This window comes from Mastigoproctus giganteus, chromosome 6, assembly GCF_048544385.1.
Source record: "Mastigoproctus giganteus isolate SK-2022 chromosome 6, ASM4854438v1, whole genome shotgun sequence".
Taxonomy (NCBI): Eukaryota; Metazoa; Arthropoda; class Arachnida; order Uropygi; family Thelyphonidae; genus Mastigoproctus; species Mastigoproctus giganteus.
In genome coordinates this window covers 189,616,132-189,639,424 of record NC_143580.1, presented here as the reverse complement: position 1 = coordinate 189,639,424, position 23,293 = coordinate 189,616,132, and the positions used below count along the sequence as shown (strand labels likewise).

The 23,293-nt window shown below is 38.3% G+C and overlaps 1 protein-coding gene across 2 annotated transcripts in view; it reads right to left on the bottom strand.

Moving 5' to 3' along the window:
* Sos (Son of sevenless guanine nucleotide exchange factor) overlaps window positions 1-23,293 on the bottom strand; it is a 669,490-nt gene that overhangs the window by 440,170 nt on the left and 206,027 nt on the right. For both annotated transcript variants that reach the window (XM_090376631.1, XM_090376632.1), the window contains exon 9: window positions 7,332-7,459. In XM_090376631.1, the coding sequence (XP_090232757.1) occupies window positions 7,332-7,459 (128 nt within the window). The remainder of the gene's footprint in view (window positions 1-7,331; window positions 7,460-23,293) is intronic.

Genomic DNA, 23,293 nt, shown 5'->3' with positions numbered 1-23,293 from the left:
TGAACAGGAATTTTGAATCTACGTTCACACAGGAGGAATTCTTTAGGGAGAGGAATGCCAGAAGTTCATCAAACATGGAGATAAATGATTTTGTGACAGCTGGAGGAAAGAAGAAAAGAAATTATTGAAATTAAACATAAAAAATATGGCTAGGATGTATGAAATCTGTCCAATTATATTAAGGGAGGCAGCAAAGGAGGTAAGTAAACCTTTAGACATAATTATAAGAGCATCTCTGGATTCAGGGAGACAGTCCCTATTAGCATCAGCATTAGATGATGCAAGCAAGCAAACTTAAATAGTATCAGCCAAAAAAAACAAAAAAAACTTCCCATTTCACCCACTCGGTCACTACAAATGTTTGACTAGTCCAGCCTTAAATTTATTAGCATTATTAGAGGCATACGATGCAAGAAAGCAAGCTTATGCAGCATCAGCCAAAAAAAAACCCTCCCATTTCATCTCTCCATTCTTTCCAAATGCCAGTCCAGCTCAGCCTTAAATTTATTTAGGCTATTAGCTTCCACAACAAAAGATGGAAGCCTGTTCCACCAATCAACTACCCGCTGGCTAAAGGCAAATTTCCACACATCTATTCTACAACTATCTTTCCTCAATTAGAAACTGTGCCCCCTCAGGTTCGTAGTCTGAGCAAGATGAAGAATTCCATCAGCATTCAGCTTGCTCAACCCATTCAAGGCCTTATACACCTCAATCAGATCACCTTGCAGGTGCCTACTCTGAGGGCACTGCAATTTGCAGAACTTAAGCCTTTCTTGGTAAGAGGGCCCTCTTGTTCCCCTCACCAATCTTGTTGCCCTTCTTTCTATTTGTTCTAGCAATTCTACATCCTTCCTAAAATGAGGTCTCCAGACCTGTACACAGTACTCTAGGTGTGGCCTGACCACTGCCTTGTATAACGGGATTATCACCTCCCTGTCCCTGCTAGCAAAATTCCTATATATTATTGACAAGACTCCATGGCCTGCCCTGGCAGCCTGTCTACACTGCTCAGCAAACTTCATATTTGGCTGCACAATTACCCCCAGATCTTTTTCACTTTCCATTTCACTGAGCATAGTACCACCCAGTTGGTAAGTTTCTCTTCGTTTATTGCTACCCATACGCAGTACTTTGCATTTGTCAATGTTAAACTCCAGCTGCCACTTCTCAGCCCATTTTCCCAACTTATCTGGATCCAGTTGGAGTAGCATACTGTCTTTACTGTCGTTAACAACCCTGTCAACCTTTGTATCATCTGCAAACTTGGACATTAAACCTGATTTAGCTTCATCAATACCATTGATAAATATGCAAAACAACAATCGCCCCAACACCGAACCCTGCGGAACTTCCACTAATAACATTTGTCCACGAGGAGCAGTGTCCATTGATTACCACTCTCTGTTGTCTTCCACTCAACCATCCCTTTATCCATTGTAGCAGCTTACCCTTGATGCCGTACCTCTCCAATTTGTACAGCAGTCTTCCATGTGCAACAGTATCAAAAGCTTTCCTGAAATCCAAGTATATGATATCAAAATTATTTTTGGCATTTAGATCCATTGTGACCACATCATAGTAACCAATCAAATTGGTCAGACAAGACCTCCCTTTGACAAACCCATGCTGTGTCTTAACTATTACTGCAGTCTTGTCTAGATGATCCTGCAATGCTTTCTTAACCGGTGATTCCATTATTTTCCCTAGAACACAAGTTAAACTAACAGGTCTATGGTTACTTGTGTCACCTTTTGAACCTCCTTTGTGAATTGGTGATACATTTGCACACCTCCAGTCCGTGGAGACCTCCCCTGAGTCCAAGGAAGCTCTCATAATTATGGCCAAGGGCCTGCTTACTTCCTTTGCTGCCTCCTTTAATATAACTGGATAGATCACTTCCACCCCCAGGTGCCTTCCTTATGTTTAACTTCAACAATTTCTCCTCCACTTTGCTCTCAGTTATTACAAAATCACTTAGCTCCCTGTTAGCCTTTGATAAACTTCTGGCATTCTCCTCATTGAATAACTCCTTGTGTGTGAATGTAGAAGCAAAATACTCGTTCAGTTTATCAGCTACCTGAGCATGATCATCAATAGTCAACCCATCTACGTTAAGTGGTCCAATCTGATTCATCCCTTTCCTTCTAGAGTTTACATAAGTAAAGAACTCCTTGCTGTTTTTCTTTGCCTTCTTTGCCAAAGATTTCTCATAATCTGCCTTCGCCTGCCTAAACTCCTTTGTGACTTGATTACAGACTAGTACCTGCCATATTGGCTGCCTTAGTACCTGCCTTATACCTGCCATAGGCTTCTGTGTCGCCTGATACTTTATATGCATCCCATACATTCTTCTTCTCTGCCACTAGCCTCATTAATTTATCTGACATCCATTTAGGGCTAAACCTTGAACAGTATTTCTTATTTGGAATGAAAAGCCTAGAAGCCTCCAAAATTAAGTCCCTGAAGGCTTCCCATTTAGAATTCACTGTTGGTAACATCATCAGTTGATGCCACTGTACAGAATTTAAAAACTGTCTGAGACCTCTGTAGTCACCTTTATGAAAGCAAAAGCCCTTCCCTTTAGCCTTGATGGTAGTTACATCTTTAAATAATTCCCACATCAATACATTGTGATCACTTTTGCTCAGTGGTTCCTTTATCTGCAGATTCTTAATGCATGAAGAATCACTACTGGTAATCAGATCAAGAGTATTACTCCCTCTGGTTGCCTCGGGAACATGTTGCTGTAGAAAACAGTCATCCAATAAATCCACAAAGTCTTGCTATTGTGCGAGTGACCAAGTTCCAGTCAATATCTGGAAAGTTAAAATCTCCCATTATAAGGCATTCTGATTTACTGGCCCACTCTATTTCTCTGCACAATTGATTGTACTCATCAGATTCATTAGGTTTATAACATACACCTACTCTCATTTTTCCTTTCCCAGTGCTTATTTCACACCAGACAGACTTAACGCTGCATTGTCCACCAGCATAAATTGGATGCAAATGCTTAGATTTGATGTATTTCTTACTAACAGCATAACCTCTCCTCTCGTCCTTTCCTATCTATCCTTCCTATACTCATTGTACTCTCCAAATTCCAACTCTGCACTGCCTATATCTGTGTGTGAGACACCACATCTCTGATATCCCAACAATATCAACTTCCACAACAACAGATGGAAGTCTGTTCCAGCAATCAACCACCTGTTGGACAAAGGTGAGCTTCCACACATCTATTCTACAACTCTTGTCTTTCTCAATTTGAATCTATGCCCTCTCAGGTTCTTAATCTGAGCAAGTGGAAGTATACCATCAGCACTGAGCCTGCTGAAACCAATCAAGGCCTTATACACCTTAATCAGATCACCTCGCAGATGTCTAGCCTCCAAATGCTGCAACACAGAACTTAAGCCTCTCTTGGTAAGACCACCCCTTTTGTTCCTCTCAACAATCTTGTTGCCCTTCTCTGGCAACAAGATTGGTGAGAGGAACAAACAAGATTGGTTCTCATTCTAGCAACTCTACAGCCTTTCTAAAATAAGGCCTCCAGTCCTGTACACAGAACTCAAGGTGTGGCCTGACTATTGCCTTATTCAAAGGGATAATCACCTCCTTGTCTCTGCTAGCAAAATTCCTATATATCATTAACAAAATTCCATAACCTGCTCTGGCAGCCAATCTGCACTGCTCAGAGAACTTCATATCTGACTGCAAAATTACCCCCAGTTCTTTTTCATTCTCCACTACGTACCAACTGTGTGGTACTGTGTAGAACCACACAGTTGGTACATTTCTCTTGGGTTATTGCTACCCATATGCAGTACTTCGCATTTGTCAATGTTAAACTTCAGTTGCCACTTTTCAGCCCTCTGCATAACTTTTCTAGATCCTGCTGCAGTAGCATACTGTCTTTACTGTCGTTAACAACCCTGCCAATCTTTGTATCATCTGAAAACTTGGATATTAAGTCGAATATACCTTTATCGATATCACTGATAAATATGCATGACAGGATATGTGCAAATTTACCAACAATTTGAAAAGGGAACCAAAAGGTGACATGAATAGTAGTAGTAGTAGTAGTAGTAGTGGCATGTGATGCAAGAAAGCAAATGTATGAGCTTATGCAGCATCAGCCAACAAAAAAAAAAAAAAAAAAAAAAAAAAAAATCACACCATTCTCTCCAAATGCCTGTCCAGTTCCTCCTTAAATTTATTCAACCTATCAACTTCCACAATGAACAGATGGAAGTTTGTTCCAGCAATTAACCACCCGCTGGCTAAACACAAATTTCCGCACATCTATTCTACATCTGTCTTTTCTTAATTTGAATTTATGCCCCCTTAGGTTCGTAATCTGAACAAGTGGAAGGATCCCATCAGAATTCAGCGTGCTCAACTCATTCAAGGCCGTATATACCTCAATCAGATCATCGCGCAGGTGCCTAGTCTCCAGCCACTGCAATTTGCAGAACTTAAGCCTCTCTTGGTAAGAAGATCCCTTCATTCCCCTCACCAATCTTGTTGCCCTTCTCTGTACACGCTCAAGTAAATCTACATCCTTCCTAAAATGAGGCCTCCAGACCTGTACACAGTACTCAAGGCGTGTTCTGACCATTGCCTTATACAGAGGGATAATCACCTCCTTTTCCCTGCTAGCAAAATTCCTATATATCATTGACAAAACCCCATGACCTGCCCTGGCAGCCTGTCTGCATTGCTCAGAAAACTTCATATCTGCCTGCACAATTACTCCCAAGTCTTTTTCATTTTCTACCACCTTAAGTGTAGTACCACACAGTTGGTACGTTTCTGTGGGGTTACTTCTACCCATATGCAGTACTTTGCATTTGTCAAGGTTAAACTTCAGTTGCCACTTCTTAGCCCATCTGCCCAAATTATCTAGATCCTGTTGCAGTAGCATACTGTCTTTACTGTCATTAACAACCCTGCCAACCTTTATATCATCTGCAAACTTCGACATTAAGCCTGATATACCTTCATCAATATCATTGACAGTGAACCTAACACCAAACCCTGTGGGACATCACTAATAACATTAGTCCAAGAAGAGCAGCACCCATTGATTACCACCCTCTGTCTTCTCCCACTTAACCATCCTTTTATCCATTGTAGCAACTTACCCTTAATACCATTCTGCTCCAATTTGTACAATAGTCTTCCATGCGCAACGGTGTCAAAAGCTTTCCTGAAATCCAAATATATGATATCATAATTATTTTTTGCATCCAGTTCCTTTGTAACCACATCATAATATCCTATCAAATTTGTCAGACAAGAGTTTCCCTTAACAAACCCATGCTGTGTCTGAATTATTGCTGCAGTCTTGTCTAGATGATCCTGCAATGCATCTTTAACCAGCGACTTCATTATTTTACCCGGAACAGAAGTTAAACTAACTGGTCTGTAATTACTCGTGTCACCCTTCAATCCCCCTTTGTGAATTGGGGATAATTACAGACCTGTTAGCTTAAATTCTGTTCCAAAGAAAATAATGGAATCCCTAGTTAAAGAAGTAATGCATCTAGACGTGAATGCAATCATACTGCAGTCAGAGCATGGATTTATTAAGGGATGGTCTTGTCTAACCAATCTTATTGGGTACTATGATTCAGAAACAAAAGGGTTGCAAAAAATAATTTTATCTTTTATGTACTTGAATTTCATGAAAACTTTTTTTTTTTTTTTCATAAAAAAGTACTAATTGGAGCACCGTGGCATCGAGGGCAAGTTTTTGCTTTGAATAAAGGGATAGTTAAGTCAGGTTCAATGCCAGGCCCATTTTTGTGATTTATATTTATTAATGATAATGATGAAGGAATATATCAGACTTAATGCTAAGTTTGTAGTGTTACAAAGGTTGGCATAGTGGTTAATGACAGTAACCAGGGTAAGCTACTGGGTTAATGACAGTAATCAGGGTAAGCTATTGCAACAAGAAATAAAACTGGGCTGCAAAATAGCAATTAAAGTTTAACATTGACAAATACAAAGTATTTCATATGGGTAACACTAACCCCAGATTAATGTACTAACTGTATGGTGCTACACTCAAGATAGTGAAAAATGAAAAAGACCTGGGGCTTTTTCATTTAACACTATTCTCTGGTGCAGCCAGGCTCTCAGGACAGCTCATGGGGTTTTGTCAATGATATACAGGAACATTGCTAGCAGGGATAATGAGGTGATTATCCCAATGTAGAAGGTAATGGTTAGGCCACGTCTTGCATACTGGTCTGCATACATGGAGGCCTCATTTTAGGAAGTATGGGCATCTGCTGGAACAGATGCAGAGAAGGGTAATGAGATTGGTGAAGGGAACAAAATGGTGGTCTCGCCGAGAAAGGCTTCAGTTCTGCAAGTTGCAGCATTTGGAGACTAAGCACCACCAGCATGATGATTTTATTGAGGGGTTTAAGGCTTTGAATGGCTTGAGCAAACCCAATGCTGACAGGATTCTTCCTCTTGATCAGACTATGTACATAACATCTGGTGAGTATGGGCTTGGCACACCCAGGGTCCTGAGCTGGATACCATCATTCTTCTCTTCTTGGTGATTCCCTTCTATTTCTCTCTCTCTCTCTCTCTCTCTCTCTGGGTAACTTGGAAATTTTCTTTTTAGCTGGTGCAGCATAAGCCTCAGGCTTCCTTGCACAATATGGCTAGTAATAATAATAATAATAAGGGACATAAATTCACACCAAGGAAGGATGGTTGCAGAATAGGCATAGAGAGTTTGCCTTCAGCCAATGAGTGGTCAATTGTAGAAACAAACTTCCATCTGTTGTTGCAGAAGTGGGTAGTTTGACTAAATTCAAGAAAGAATTAGAAAAATTACTGGAAGGGATGGATAAATAATGTGGAAAGTTTTTTTTTTTTTTTTTTGCTAATATATATTTGCTACAGAGAAAAATAAAGCATGTGTATTTAATGTTTACATTTTGCATTATTCCAATTTATTATTCTGAAAATGCTTAATACTCAACAGTAATTTTATATGATCCTTTTAAAAATTCATTAAAATGAAAAAGTGGGTTTTTTTTTTTGATGATGTAATTATCCAAATTTTTAGAAGGTGATTCACAGGTGGTTATGGCAGGGTGATGAGAGGAAGCGTACTTCCTCACATCACCTTGCCATTATTAATGATAAGTTCTTTGTCAGGAGGAATTGAGCAAGATAAGGAACTGGCATTGCTAATGGTAAATTCCTTACCTTGTTTTAACAAAGATCCTTATCAAGATATTTATTAAAACAAGAGTTTATTATAAAAAAAAGTAATTTATTCATTTATAACTTACCCACATTTTCTTTTGGGTAAAATCCCTGAACATATTCTTTCAAGTTCACCTTTCAGTTGCTGAATTACACCTTCTGCTTGTTGCAAACTTTCACGATCTTCATCTGATGGACTCAACTTTTTTAAAACCTTTCAGAAAAAAATGCAATTTAATAAAACCATTATACTTTCCCTTCAGCATACAAGGGGAGGGGGAATTCACAAGCATGGTTTCAATTCCTGAAACAATATTAGCATAAAACACTATCTCAGTATAAGTCTGATAATTGGAGAGGCCGCTGGGATCGCGGAGGTGAACAGTCAGTGGATTTTCAGCTGCTGAAAACGATAAGTAGTTTTGTTATTTTTACAGTATTCTTCATTAATTAACATATTAGATTGGGTTCTACAAAGGTATTAAATAGGCTTAGTAGCATTCATTAGCTTATTTTTTAAATTTAACTAGTATTTTTGTAGGTTACGACTCGCCGTTTATACCGGTGTTGCTGCCAATATTGTTGAACTTGCCACCATTGTTGTAGTATAGATCGATATGAAATAGTGTAATGCATATCTCAAACTGATAGCGTAAGGTATAACGTAAAACTAGACAGTGTAACAAGTAGTACTGTATTAGGAATCTGCTAGCTTAGCAAAGTATTATCAATTAATCAATAAAATTTATTAATCTTATTAAATTTCATTGTATTTAAAAGGAAATCATGACCCACTCTAGAGCTGTGAAGCAATAAGCACAGATTAGTGGGAGTGCTGTGGGGAGATTCTCCAATGCATCACAGTCTCAAAAAATGTGCAAAGTGTGAAGTGTTTGCAGAGCTTTCTGGAACAGACACAAAGTCATCCAAGGAGGATGACTTTGTGTATGCTAGGTGCCTAGATTGCCAAGAAATTAGGAACCAACTCTTCACCTCAAACTCTCATAGATGGGCATCTATGAGAGTTTGAGGTGAAGGGTAGATGCCTCAAATAAATTAATAATGAGGGGCCCATCAAGGTCTCAGCTGCCCAATTCCATGCTACAGCTCATTCCTGTGCATCAGGCAACACAGTAGCAATCTCCAAGGCAGAATGTGCTGGTCCCACAGGAGCTAATTATTGTCGGTGACTCCATTGTCACCGACAATAATATATTGTGTAAAAAGGATGGGTGGAATAGGACCAAGGTATGTGTGCCAGTGGCAAATGTTGATGACGTAGAGCAGATATCTTTTAAGGGCACAAAAGGTGATATTGTTGTACGCATTGGCACTAATGACATTAAGAGTAAGAGATCCACATATTTACTTAACAAGTACAGGTCAATGTTCAAAAAAAAGTCGCAAGTTAGGATTAAATTTGAAAGTGTCTGCAATTCTGCCCATACACAATAGGACGGAATACAGGTAACCCTCGTATAATACAGTAGTTTGGTCCCTACAAAATTTAGTGTAATGCGAAACCGTGTTATATGGAACTAAGAACCAGTACAAAAAAGATGGTTATGTTACAAAAGTACATCATTTTTGTTTTTTATAACTATCGGAAACTTAATTTTTATAGTAGTAATAACTTAATATTTTAACTTTATTTTTTTAATAGTAGTAACTTAAATAGTAATAACCAAAGAAACGTCTTACCTTACAAACTGTGATACTTATATGTCAGATAATGTACGTTCATTTAATTTTCTTCCTCTTCATAGCTGCTAAGCACAATCTCTTCTGCAGCATCTAGATTTCGTGTACCTTCTGCTCTCTTTAAAAGTCACAAACTGCACTCTTCGAAGTCACCATTTTTCATGGTCTCAAATAAGCACAAGTTCAACAGCACAGAACCTAACCCATGGATCTCTCAACAAAATACAGTGGACCCCCACTTTAAGTGATACATGAAAATCGGAAGAATATTTTCCAGTTAGCAAAATAAAAATAAATTTACACTTACATACATATCTTAATTAATACATACTGTAATATGTACATACTAAATGATATTTCTGTTCACTGACTTTTTTTTTTTTTTTTTTTTTTTGGTTGTAAAATTTAAAACAGTAAAATTGATGGGCAATCAATAACAAGGCGGGCACAAGCTGCAACAAACACGATATGCACAAGTGAGATACGGAATAATGAGTTTCTGAAAATTTATTTATGTTTTTTATATGATTGAATATTTCATGGAAGGAGCAACACATTTCACCATAATAATGTGAAAAATCCACAGAATTCCAGCTATCAGTACTACAGCAAATGCAAGAAGATCGATTTTACTACCTGTTTATAACTGATTACACTAACAGAAAAGACCAATAAATCAGAGACCGCAAATTGTTTCATGGTAGTGACCTCCAGAAATATGCTTTAGAAAAATACCATGAAGGCGATAACGACTAGAGAGTCAACAGCAAGGATTCACAAAAAGGAATGGAAATGTTGGAAATTACATCTAACATAATAGAAGGGTTTTCCCAGGACAAAAGAGAAAAAATACCGTGTTATGTGAGATTTCCCGCAATTCTCAAATTAAGTGTTAGAGCGAAACCTTGTTGTAGAAGTATCCTGTTATACAGGGGCTACCTGTATATGATAAGAGCTTCATCAATCAATTCGGCCCTGGAGAGATTGTGCAAGGCCCGTGGAGCAGAATTTTTTTCAGGATCCTGTTGCAGTAGCACACTGCCATTACTGTCATTAACAACCCTGCCAACCTTTGTATCACCTGCAAACTTCGACATTAAGCCTGATATACCTTCATCAATATCACAAAAAGTGATGTGGTCTGTGCTTGTTAACAGGAGAGACTGCTTCTACAGGGATGGGGTACACTTAAATAGAAAGGGTGCAAGAATATTTGCTGATGCTATCGAGGCATTGTTAGGTGTGAATCCCCCTAAACTGTTAGCTTAGGGGTGATCCACAGACTAAAAGATTAAAAGTGGCTGCAGGCAGAGGCAAAAGTGATTCTTCCACTGCTTCTATTAGAATGAACAGTGGACTGGAAAACAAGGTGCTGGGAATTTCCAGGACTACAGGGAGTCATCACAGAACAAATAAATACATGGGCAGTGTTTAGGGTAAGTAAGAGTAGGAACAGGTGCATGTATACTTGCATGTACACCAATGTTAGAAGTATAGTTAATAAATTTGATGAATTTGAAGTGCTGGTCAAGACATCAAAGGCAAATATTGTTGGGATATCAGAGATGTGGTGTCAGACAGATATAAGCAGTGCAGAATTGTAATTTGGAGAGTACAATGTGTACAGGAAGGATAGACAAGACAAGAAGGGAGGAGGGGTTATGTTATTAGTTAAGAAACACAAAATCTAAGTAAGTGCATCTAAGTGACATTGGGGAACAACGTAATACAGAGTCAGGGTGGTGTGACATAAACACTGGGAAAGGGAAAATGAGAGTAGGTGTGTGTGTTAGGCCTAATGACTGTAATGAGTATAATGAACAATCGTGCAAAGAAATAGAGTGGGCCAGTAAATCAATGTCTTATAATAGGGGATTTTAACTTTCCAGATATTGTATGGAACTTGTAGATTGGTCACTCGCATACTTTTTTCTGGATTTACTGGATGACTGCTTTCTACAGCAACGTGTTCGAGAGGCAACCAGAAGGAGTAATACTTTTGATCTGATTATCAGCGCTGATTATTCATGCATTAAGAATTTGCAGATAAAGGAACCACTGGGTGACAGTGATCCCACTGATGGGACTTACTTAACGATGTAACTACGATCAAGGGTAAAGGGAAGGGTTTTTGCTTCTAAAGGTGATTACAGTGGTCTCAGACAGTTTTTAAATTCTATACAGCAGGATCAACTAATGATGTTACCAACGGTGAATTCAAAATGGGAAGCCTTCAGGGACTCAATCTAAGAGGCCACTTGGCTTTTCATACCAACTAAGAAATACTGTTCAAGGTTTAGGCTTAAATGGATGTCAGATGAATTAATGAGGCTCATGGCAGAGAAGAATAATGCATGGGATGCATATAAATTATAAGGTGCCACAGAAACCTATGGCAGATATAAGTGAGTCTGTAATCAATCACAAAGGAGGTTACAATGCAGATTACAAGAAATCTTTGGCAAAGGATGCAAAGAAAAACAGCAAAGAGTTCTTTACTTATGTAAACTCTAGAAGGAAAGGGATGAATCAGATTGGTCCACTTAACACAGATAGTTCAACTATTGATGATCCTGCTCAGGTAACTGATAAACTGAATGAGTATTTTGAATCTATATTCACACACGAGGAGTTATTCAATGAGGGCAGTGCCAGAACTTTATCAAACTCTAACAGGGAGCTAAGTGATTTTGGCTAGAAATCACTGCCAACAACATGCATTCTTTTTGAAGCATGTTTTGCCCCTTTGGTAAATGATTTCACTGGCTTTGAATTGCAAGTTCAGACAACTGCCAAAGACATTGTGAAGATTGAAAAAGAATTTGGATTCAAAACTTTGGACACTCTCAATGTATGTGACTGCACTGACTCGCATGCGACTTAGATGGTGCAAATCTCCTTGAAATTGAGGAGCAAACTGCATATGAAAAAGAGGAAAACAATCCTAAAGTATCACTAAAAGTATTTTTAACAGAAGATTGGAGAGAGTTTTTTGGGGGGTTGACATGGCCTGCGAGGCGATTATGAATGGAGATCCGAATGTTGAACATAGCGTCAAGATACGGCAAATTTTACAAGATGGGATTTGAAAAAAAGCTTTAAAAATATCATTTTTAAAGCTTTTTTCTTATCTCTCATGATGCTACCTTTTCATTAAACAAATTTTTTCAATATTTTTTTTTATTTCAAATCCTTTTAATTGGTTATCAAGTGCAAATTGTTTATAGGGATGCAAAATACGTTTCCACGATTTTTTTAAGTTTGCACTGGCCAGCAAAAACTTATTTAAAGTCAAATTTCCATAAGTCGAGTATTACGTAAGTCGGGAGTGCTTGTACTTGGATTTCAGGAAGGCTTTTGATACTGTTTCACCTGGAAGACTGCTGTACAAATTGCAGCAGTATGGCATTAAGGGCAAATTGCTACAATGGATAAAGAAACAGTTGAGTGGGAAATGACAGAGAGTGGTAATCAATGCAATGGATGCTGCTCTTTGTGGACGAATGTAATTAGTGGAGTTCCCCAAAGTTTGGTGCTGGGCCCATTGTTGTTTTGTGTTTTCATGAATCATATTGATGAAGGCATATCAGCCTTAATGTCCAAGTATACAAATTATATAAAGGTTGGCAGGGCTGTTACTGACAGTAAAGGCAGTATGCTACTGAAAAAGGATCTAAATAAGTTGAGCAAATGGGCTGAGAAGTGGCAACTTTTTTTTTTTTTTTTTTGGTAGTTGGCACATTGGCTTCTGTGGCCATAGTGCACCTCCCAAGGTTTTTGTAGTACTTTGATCCAAGCACAAGGCGGGATTCGAACCTGCGACCTTTGGGTTGCCAGGCAGGCAATTTACCCACCCGGCTAGCCCGGTCGGCGAGAAGTGGCAACTGAAGTTTAACATTGACAAATGCAAAGTAAGTACTGCGTATGGTAGCAGTAACCTGAGAGAAAAGTACCAACTGTACTAAACTCAGGGAAGTGGAGAATGAAAAAGACCTAGGAATAATTGTGCAGTCAAATATGAGGTTTGCAGACAGTGCAGAGGGGCTGCGAGAGCAGGTCATGGAGTCTTGTCAATGATATTTAGGAATTTTGCTAGCAGAGACAAGGAGGTGATTATCCCATTGTTCAAGGCAACGGTCAGGCCACACCTTGAGTACAGGTCTGGAGACCTCATTTTACGAAGGATGTAGAGTTGCTAGAACGAAGGCAAACAAAGAAGGCAAACAAGACTGGTGAAGGGAACAAAGGGGTGCTCTTACCAAGAAAGGCTTAAAGTTCTGCAAATTGCAGCGCCTGGAGACTAGGCACCTACAAGGTGATCTGATTGAGGTGTATAAGGCCTTGAACAGGTTGAGCAAGCTCAATGCTGATGGGATTCTTTCTCTTGCTCAGATTATGAACCTGAGCAAGGAATAGATTCAAATTGAGGAAAGACAGTTGTAGAATAGATGTGCAGAAATTTGACTTTAGCCATACAGGTAGTTGATTGCTGGAACAGACTTCCATCTGCCGTTGTGGAAGTTGATAGCTTAAATAAATTCAAGGAAGAATTGGACAAATTTTGAAGTGAATGAGTAGGTGAAATAGGAAGGGTTTTTTTGGCTGATGCTGTATAAGCTTGCTTTCTTTCATCATATGCCTCTGCTAATGCCAATGCTAATCACTTAGTTTACTCAATCCATTCAAGGCCTTAAAAACACCTCAATTAAATCACCCAGCACGTGTCTAGTCTGCAGACACTGCAATTTACAGAACTGAAGCCATTCTAGGTAAGTGCACCCTTTTTCCTTTCACCAATCTGGATGTTCTTCTCTGCACTAGTTCCAGCACATCTACATCCTTACTAAAGTGAGGCCTCCAGACCAGCATACAATACTCTAGATCAGCGTTTCTCAAACTGGGTTCTGCGGAGCTTGTGTTCACGCCTCACGGAACACTAGTGTTCCACAAAAAATCGTAATTAATAATTTAAAAAATAAAATTAATTAATTTTGCATATTTGTAGCATACACCACTTTTGTATCATGATAATATTTAACATAATTTTTTTTCGGTTATTAATATACTGGCATAGACCACAGAACACTATTTTGGAGGGCTTTGCATAGAGAAGTATGTGTAGAGGTAATGACACCTATGAAAAGGTAGCAATGTGGTCATCTAGTATGGTAAGTATGTCATTCATATGCAATTTAGCCTGGAGTACACGGGTTGAAGCAGAAGAGGAAGCGAACCGATATCATAACTGAACTCACTTCCTTGATTCTTTTTGATTAATTATAAATTTTAAAATATTTTAAATTATTAATTATAAAAGTATAAATTTTTTTGATAATTATTAGTATTTTGAAATATCATTATTAAAATAAATGACCATGGATTTGTGGTTGAAAAGAGGAATGTTAAAACGAGAAGCAAAGTACCTCTAGTAGTGCAAATTTGGTCGATGAAAATATTGTCAAACAAAATATTGTCAGACTTCAAAGTGAGGATGAACAATCGCAGAATTTTGTTCCCCAAAATCTGAAGTGAATAAACAGGAACCAGCTAATAAAAGACCAAAATGAAAGTATAATGACAGTTATTTGAATTTCGGCTTTACATATGTTGGAAATAAAGATGCTCCTGATGCACAATGAACCATATGTAATAAAATATTAGCAACAGTTCTTCGGCTCTTGCTAAAATTGTGTTCCGTGGATGTGTTGTGAGATGAAAAGTGTTCCGTGACTAAAAAAGTTTCGGAAACGCTGCTCTAGATTCAGCCTAACCATGGCATTGTACAAAGAGATAATCACCTCCTCATCCCAACTAGCAAAGTTTCTGTATATCATTGACAAAACCACGAGCTATACTGGCAGCACATTTGCACTATTCAGAGAATTTCATATGTGACTGCAGAATTACCCCAGGTCTTTTTCATTTTCTACTGGACACTAAAATAAGTTACTCTGAGTTTACTGCTGCCCATGTGCAGTAGCTTGCCTTTGTCAATGTTAAACTTCAACTGCCATTTCTCAGCTCAAACTAATTTTTCCAGACCTTGCTTGAGTAGCATACCATCAATATTGTTAACTACTGTACCAACCTTTGCATCATCTGAAAAGTTAGACATTAAGCCTGATATGCCTTCATTAATATATGATTAATCAATATTGAAAACAACAATTTGCAAAGCACTGAACCCTGGGAACTCCACTGACAACATTAGTCCACAAAGGGCAATGCCCATTGATAACCACTCTCTGTCTTCTTCCACTGGACCATTCCATTATTCATAGCAGTAACTTGTCCTTATTGCCACATTTCTTTAGTTTATAGAGCAGTCTTTTGTGTGCAACAGTATCAAAATCCTTCCTGAAATCCAAAATTATTTTTTGCATCCATTTTCTTGGTCACTGCATCATAGTAACATCAGATTGGTTAGACAAGACTGTCCCTTAACAAATACATGGCGTGACTGTAGGGTAACTGCATTCTTGTCCAGGTAGTACCGAATTACTTCTTTAACCATGACTCCATTATTTTCCCTGGAACAGTTGTTAAGCTGTCAGGTCTGTAATAACTCATGTCACCTTTTGATCTCCCTTTATGAATTGAGGATACATTTGCACATCTCTGGTGAATAGAGACTTCCAGTGAATCCAAGGATGCTCTCATAATTATGGCTAAAGGTTTTCTTACCTCCTTTGCTGCCTCCCTAAATATAATAGGCTAGATTCCATCCACCCTGGCACCTTTATTATGTTCAGCTTTTTCAATTCTCTTCCACTTTCCTCTCAGTTATCAAAGTCATTTAGCTCCCTAATTTTGAAGATGATTTTGGCCTCTAATTTTGAAGATGATCCCTGCTCAACCATCTTCAATTTTGTTGAACCTTAGTATAGATGTTTAAACAGTTTTCCAAAGAAGCTGTGCAAAAATTCAGTTCAAAATATAGTATGCTTGAGGCACCAGCACCTTTTTTGTGGAGGTCACTTGTGTTAAGCCGAGCAAATCACAAAAAATTTTCAAAGTTTTAAGTGTTACTGATGCACGACATTGAGAGGTAGTAGTCTGAAACTTGGTATACCTAGTTAACTTTTGGCAGAAAATGCAAAACTTTTAGTGTCCAGGCTCAAAAACCTTTACATTTTTTACAATGCATTCTAAAACTGGCACCAAAAATTTGTCGCAACAAATTTAAGCAAGACTTTTGAAAGTCATAACTTTGAAATAAAAGCCTTTGGCACCTTCTTCTTTGGGCATTCCATTTTTCTGCATGAATTCAGCTTAACTAAATATGAGCTCTTATACTTATTTGCCGGCTGAGATATTTTCCTTCAAAGATACTCAAAATTTGACCTATCTTTAGGGGAAAATATCTTAATGTGGGACACCTTCAATTCTTTCATTTTTGCCACCACTGGAAAGAGCAGGTTTTAATCAACAAGAATCATGGTTTTTCAGTTTTGTGTCTTGCTACTTAAGGCTTAAAAAATGGCCTTAAACATTTTATATTTTCCACATAATATTTGCATACTTATTTGATGGTGAAGTTTCAAATCTCAATAACGACAGAACCATTGAATTTACAAGAGTGAAATTTTCTGCAGTTACACAACAAAAAAATCTGTGTTTTTTACAATGGGGGTGCAATCGTGGGTTTCTTTAGTGCAAGTTCCCAAGACTGAAAAGTGGTCTTTAATTAGGATTCCAAGCATAAAGATGATGTTCTATTGGTTCCTAAGCTTCAAAGAAGTTATAACTGCAACAAAATTTATTTAAAACACATACAATTTGAAATAAGCAAGTGAGTGTGAAGAAATTGAAGATATTTCAGTCCATTGTGAAGCAGTGATGAATCACTGCTTCATAATGGACTAAAATTATTCATTGGTGGTTGATATTACTACTTCAGGCAAGCTATATTGTTGTCCCATTGTTGTTGTTTTTGCAGCTGGATGATTGGCAATAATTTGTTGTTCAGGAATCAACAGACATCTTGTCTAGCAGACCAGTGAAATGAGCGAGCTGCTCCATGAGGATGCACGAAATTTACCAATATATCATGTTCTTCAAATGAAATTTCACAAATATTTCCATTCCACCAATTATTGTCATAAATATAGGCAATGTATTGGCCAGGTTGTAAATTAACAATTGGCACATATTGAATATTGGTTTCACTAGTCTGATCTACATGAGCTACAAATGATGATGGTATGTCATTTGATACTCAGCAAACACAAATCTATCTTGCATCAATAGGAATTTAGTGATGATTTGGATGAAGTGATGATTTTCTCTTGTTCCAGAAATAGCATGACCGTCTATGAATCTTTTCTCTTGAAATGACCTTATTTTCTTAATTTCCTCTTTATAAACAAAAAAGAATTTTATTCCAGTCACATGCTTGTCAGAGGAGAAATAAAATTCAAACCTATTTCATGATCAGAGTATTTGGTTTTTTCAATTGGGTGTTGGAGACTTGCACATGCTGCCAATCATTTTATTGTTCCACCAATTCCATCACATGGCGACTTGCTATGGCTAGTGACAAAGAAATTCCATTCAGCACTGATATCAAAATCCTTTTGATGATGACACAAATCAATAAAATTCTTGAAATTCTTGCATTGAGCTGCAGAACCATCACTGAAGTAGTAAATGTGCCTGATTTCTGTCATGAAACTCTTCAAATATTTAATTAAGTTGGTTTCAAAAACAGGCACTGCAATTGTCATGTTGAAGGCAGTCACTGATTATGCAGAAACTTATATTCTGAAGTTCAACATCCTTCTAATAAATGGTAAATGGATGCAATGTAGCCTGGCTATTCTCCCAGTGGAACCCTTGAACAGCATCTTGCACAACAAATGAATAATTTTCTGCAAAATCCATCAAGATGACCAATTCTCCTGTCATTAGGCTTTCCTTTGTTGACATCAAATTGTAGCTTTGATGTTTAGCAATGTAGTGATGACAGGAAAGGTTAAATATCTTTGTTCTCAACTCTTCAACAAAATCTTCTATTGTTAATTACTTTGTGTCCAGTGTATCTCTGTCAGTATGTATCCATTACTTGAATTCAATAATATCTTCTGGTTCACTGTTTTCAAAAATATTCTCTAGGAACTTTTTTCAATTCATCAATTCCTGGACATTTTTCACACAGATGAAACATACAATCTTTTGACTCCAAATCACAGACTGTTTTACCAATGAGAACCTTGTAATCACATTCAACAGGACATTGATGCTAGCATTAACTTGACATTTTGATGGATTGTGCATACACATACAGAATGTGTTCCTGGTGCACCAACTGTGATACACCACTTGGGTCAAAGTTCACAAAATTTAGAAAATCCAATGCCAGATCCATTTCTATCTCGATAAGTTATACACATTTCCTTAAAGTTGCTGAGTAGTAGTCGCTTTTGCATTTTTATTCCATCTGCATTTCTAATGGAAATGTAATCTCTTTCCAGGGCATATCAGACTAAATTCATCATCTTCAAAAAATTCCATCACCTTTTGCTTTACTTGCTCAGAAAACTTTTTTTTCCTTGCTTTTTTCCAGGTATGGCCACGATTCCTTCTTCTTCTTTAAGTTTTCTAGATTTCTAGACCATTCTTTCTGAGACACTAAACTCTTCCATTGTTTTCTTTATAAACCAACTAACTGGAGCTAGTGTTAATATTTGAAGTATTTCTGAATGACTTGATACCAACAACTTTTCTTTCAAATCTTTCAGCAGCTCATTGTAATCTAAGCAATTTTCACACTGATGACTTGCACTTGGTACCATGATGTAATTTGGATCAAAGTCACCAATAGATGCAATTTTACTGGCAATTACATCTTGTGTGTGTGTGGTATGGTTGTTTATTGGCGCATTAGCTGCTATGGCTATAGTGCGCCTATTCATAGTTATATCAGAAAATAATACAGAACGTAACAATTCAAATTCATTTCAGTTCTGAGAGCTATTCATAAAAGATTATACACTCTAATTTGTTTCAGAAAGCAGAAAAGTTCCTTAATATTTGCCTCCTCTCCTATGATATGATGTAGTGTCAGCGGTTCTTGAAGATTAGCCAGATTTTGAAGTGTTGAAGTACGATGTGGTTGATAGTGTGGACAGTCAATCAAAATATGTTTGACTGTTAGATGTTCAGAGCAGTGTGAACACTGTGGAGGATCATTGCCGGTAAGTAAATGGAGGTGAGTCAGATGGGTATGCCCTATTCTTATCCGTGCGAGTACCACTTCTTCTCGCCGAACTGTCTGAGTGCATGAGTGCCATAATTTTGGGTCCTGTTTCAATTGAAAAAGTTTGTTATTTGTTTCTTTATGCCATAGCGCTGTCCACTGTGCATGGTATGCTGTTTGAATTATGATATTATAATCAGATGCTGGAATGAAGGCAGAGGTTAAGTCTAAGGTTGATGGATTTTTAGCAGATATATCAGCTAGTTCATTTCCTTTTATTCCTGAATGTGCCGGAATCCAGCAAAACTTCACTAGTTGTTGACGGTTGTCAATTTGCAATAGCAAACTCCTGATTTTAATTAAAATATGGTGATTCTTTTGAGAGGGATTCTGCATTGCTCTAATTGAGCTGAGAGAGTCAGTGTAAACTATATATTTTGCAGATGGGTGTAGAGTCATATTTTCTAGGGCTAATTGTATTGCATACAGTTCTGCTGAAAAGTTGGTATACTCAGGTGGAAGAGAAACTGATATGATAGCAGAGGGAAACACTGCTGCTGCTCCAACAGTTGAAAGAGATTTGGAACCATCCGTATATACCGGCAAGAAGTCAGCACAGCTTTGAAGATGGCTAGCATGGAGTTGTTGCACATTCAGTGTCGGTAGGCGATTCTTTCCCCATTGTAGAAAATAAGTATCACAAGTTAGTTGAGGAAACGGGGTCCACGGAGGATAAGAGTAATTCTCTATCTGTTGTCTATTGTGGAGAGGAACATTCCAGTTCTGTGATATTTCAAGAAGCCGTAGGCCAGCTGGTCGGATTTTACCTGGTTTATTTCTATAGAGATTAATTAGTGGTTGATTAAAAAGGTATGGCTGAATAGGATGCAAAGAGCAAGTCTGTATTTTGGCTGCATATTTAAGTAACAGCATTTTTCTGCGGAGATGCAGAGGGGGCTCATGAGCTTCAATGTATAGACTATGAGTTGGAGATGTCCTATACGCACCAATCGCAATCCGCAGTGCATTATGTTGAATAGGATCCAGCCAGCGTAGTACACTCTTTCGGGCAGAATCATAAACTGGAGCACCATAATCTAAACGGGATCTGATCGATGCTCTATATAAGAGCAGCAAAGTTGTACGGTCTGCTCCCCAAGAATGGGCAGATAAAGCTCTTAGCATGTTGATCTTTTTGAGACAGGTAGTACGTAACAATTTAACATGCTCAAAGAAATTCAGCTTACTGTCCAGGATTAGTCCCAGGAATCTGATATTGCTGGCAATCGGAATGGTGGTATTTGATATCCGAAGTTCAGGATCCGTATGCAGTTTGCGTTGATTGAAAAAGTGAATCGCAACTGTTTTTTGTTGGGAAAGACGATATCCATTGCGCTCAGCCCACTTTTGTACTTTATTGAGAGATATCTGCAATTGCCTTTCAATAGATCTCATATTCTGTGAATGGCAAGAAAGAGAGAGATCGTCAGCGTAAAGGTACGCCTTTACAGTATTTGGAAGTTCTTTTGTGATAGAATCAATTCTGAGGGCAAAGAGGGTTGCACTCAAAACTGACCCTTGTGGCACTCCTTCTTCTTGCAAGAATGTAGTAGAAAGGGAATTTTGATATCGCACCTGGAAAGATCTGCTCTTGAGGAAGTTCTTAATAAATATAGGCAGGTTGCCACGGAGACCATGATTATGGAGGTCACGAAGAATTCCATAACGCCAGGTGGTATCGAATGCCTTCTCTATATCTATGGAGACCATAACTAGGTGTTCGTTTTTAACAAAGGCATTGCGAATTTCGGATTCAGCCTTGATCATCAGATCAAAGGAGGACCTGTTTTGGCGAAAGCCATGCTGACTATTACTTAGTAGATGTTCGCTTTCAATGATCCAAGCGAGTCGACTGTGGATCATTTTTTCAAGAATTTTACCGAGGCAACTGGACAGAGATATCGGTCTGTAACTATTAGGATTGGAGGGGTCTTTTCCAGGTTTTAAAAAGGCTAGAACTGTAGCATGGTGCCAAGAAGTGGGATAAACATTTCCCAGGAAGATTCGGTTAAAAAAGGCTAGCAGCATTTGTAAGTTTTCCTCTTCAAGGTGCTGTAACATAACATAATATATCCCATCTGGCCCAGCGGCACTGTTGCGTGTTGTTCTGATGGCTTGCATAAGTTCACATTTTTGGAGTGGCTGGTTATATGGAAGTAGCAGTGCAGTTCGAAAGTTGATGTGTCTCTGTTCTGCGGTGCTCTTAGTTTTCTGAAATTCCGGAGAGTAGGTGGAAGCAGCTGAGACGTCAGCAAACGTTTTGCCTAAGGCATTTGCTATATCCAGAGGAGCAGAAACGTTTAGACCATTGCAGGAGAGAATTGGGGAAGGAACAGTTGGAAACTTCCCGGAAAGCTGCCTAATTTTCTTCCATATTAATCGTGGGTTCGTGTTTCTATTGATAGTGGATGCAAACCGAGTCCAAGAATCTTTCTTGGCTTGTCTTTGAATGAGACGAGCTTTTGCCTTTAGTTTCTTGTATTGAATAAGATTAACTGTAGTTGGAGTTCGCCGAAATAAATTCCATGCTTTATTTTGTTCTTTCTTCGCTTTTGTGCATTCCTCATTCCACCAACAGTTGAAATGGCGTCGAGTCTTTGAATTTGATATTGGAATTGAGCTTTTAGCTGCAAATAAAAGGCAGGAAGTGATATAGTTGGTAACTTCATCTATGGGATGTAGTTGTATAATTTTTTTGTCCAATGTGATTGCTGACTGAAATTTGTCCCAATTAGCTTTAGAAAATTTCCATTTCCTGCAGGGTTCGTCTAATGGTGGTTGTGTAGTCATCAGATTACAAACAATTGGAAAATGGTCGCTGCCCATGGGATTATCCAGAGCGGACCATTGCATGACTGAAAACAGTATTGGGGAGCAAATCGATAGGTCAATGGCAGAAGTCTGTCCATTAGGTAACTGTATATGGGTGTGCGAACCACTGTTAAGAAGAGTGAGGTTTTCTTTATCCAGCAAAGTTTCGATCAGTCGGCCGCGTCGGTCTAATTTAGTTGATCCCCATAAAGGGTGGTGGCCATTGAAATCCCCTAGCAGGCAGATAGGGGAGGGGAGCTGTAATAAAAGTTCTTTAAGATCATTATAAGAGTAAGTATGATTTGGTGGGAGATAAACTGAGACTAGAGTTAAAGCAGTCTGACTAATCAGACGCACAGCGACAGCTTCGATTTGGGTTTGGAGAGTGATTTGCCTAGCTGGAATCCTTGTGTTAATTAAGATAGCTACACCACCTCGAGCAGAATTGGATGTATTCCGATCTAGTCGATAGATTGAGTAGTTTTTTATGGAAATGGAAATTTGAGGAGTTAAATAGGTTTCTTGCAGGCAGAAACCAACTGGATAGTAGCGGTTAATTAAGTAATGAATGTCGTCAATGTTGGCACGAAAGCCTCTGCAATTCCATTGCAAGATGTTAGGCATTACTTGAATTTAGAAGAAGAAGCTGTACCTGACGTGGATGTCTTATGGCGTTCTGGCTTTGGTTTGTCTCTTTTTGGAAATGTAGGGCGACCTGTGTCCATATCTTCTTCTTCTACAAATATTTCCAGAACTGGATCTTCCTGTTTGGGAGAATACTCTGAATGCATCGATGTGTCCTGAATAATCTTTTTTGTAGATGAATTAAGATTATTTGAAGTAGTAGCAATCACTGGTGGAGGAGGAGATTTTGCTGGAATTTTAAGAGGTGTATTACTGGCTTGGTCTGAGTGCTTCAGGGTATTGGACTCTTGCTGAGAGAGGACAGCTCGAGCCCAGTCGGAGATTGATATGTTATGTGGAATGGTAACATCAGTTTGCGTGGCTATTGTCTGATATTTTTTTGCGTTACTGGCATAGGTATGGTTATGTATAATGGGTGCAACTAACTTTATTTTCAACTTTATATTGCATAATTTTTTTCTCTGTTTTCCATCTCTCACATGTCTTTGAGTAGGCCGGATGGTTGCCTTTGCAGTTGGGACAGATCATTTCTTTCACTGAACAATCACTTTGAATGTGATCAGAGGATCCACAGTTGGGACAAACTGGGTTGCTTCTGCATGTCATTTGAGAGTGGCCATACTTTTGGCATTT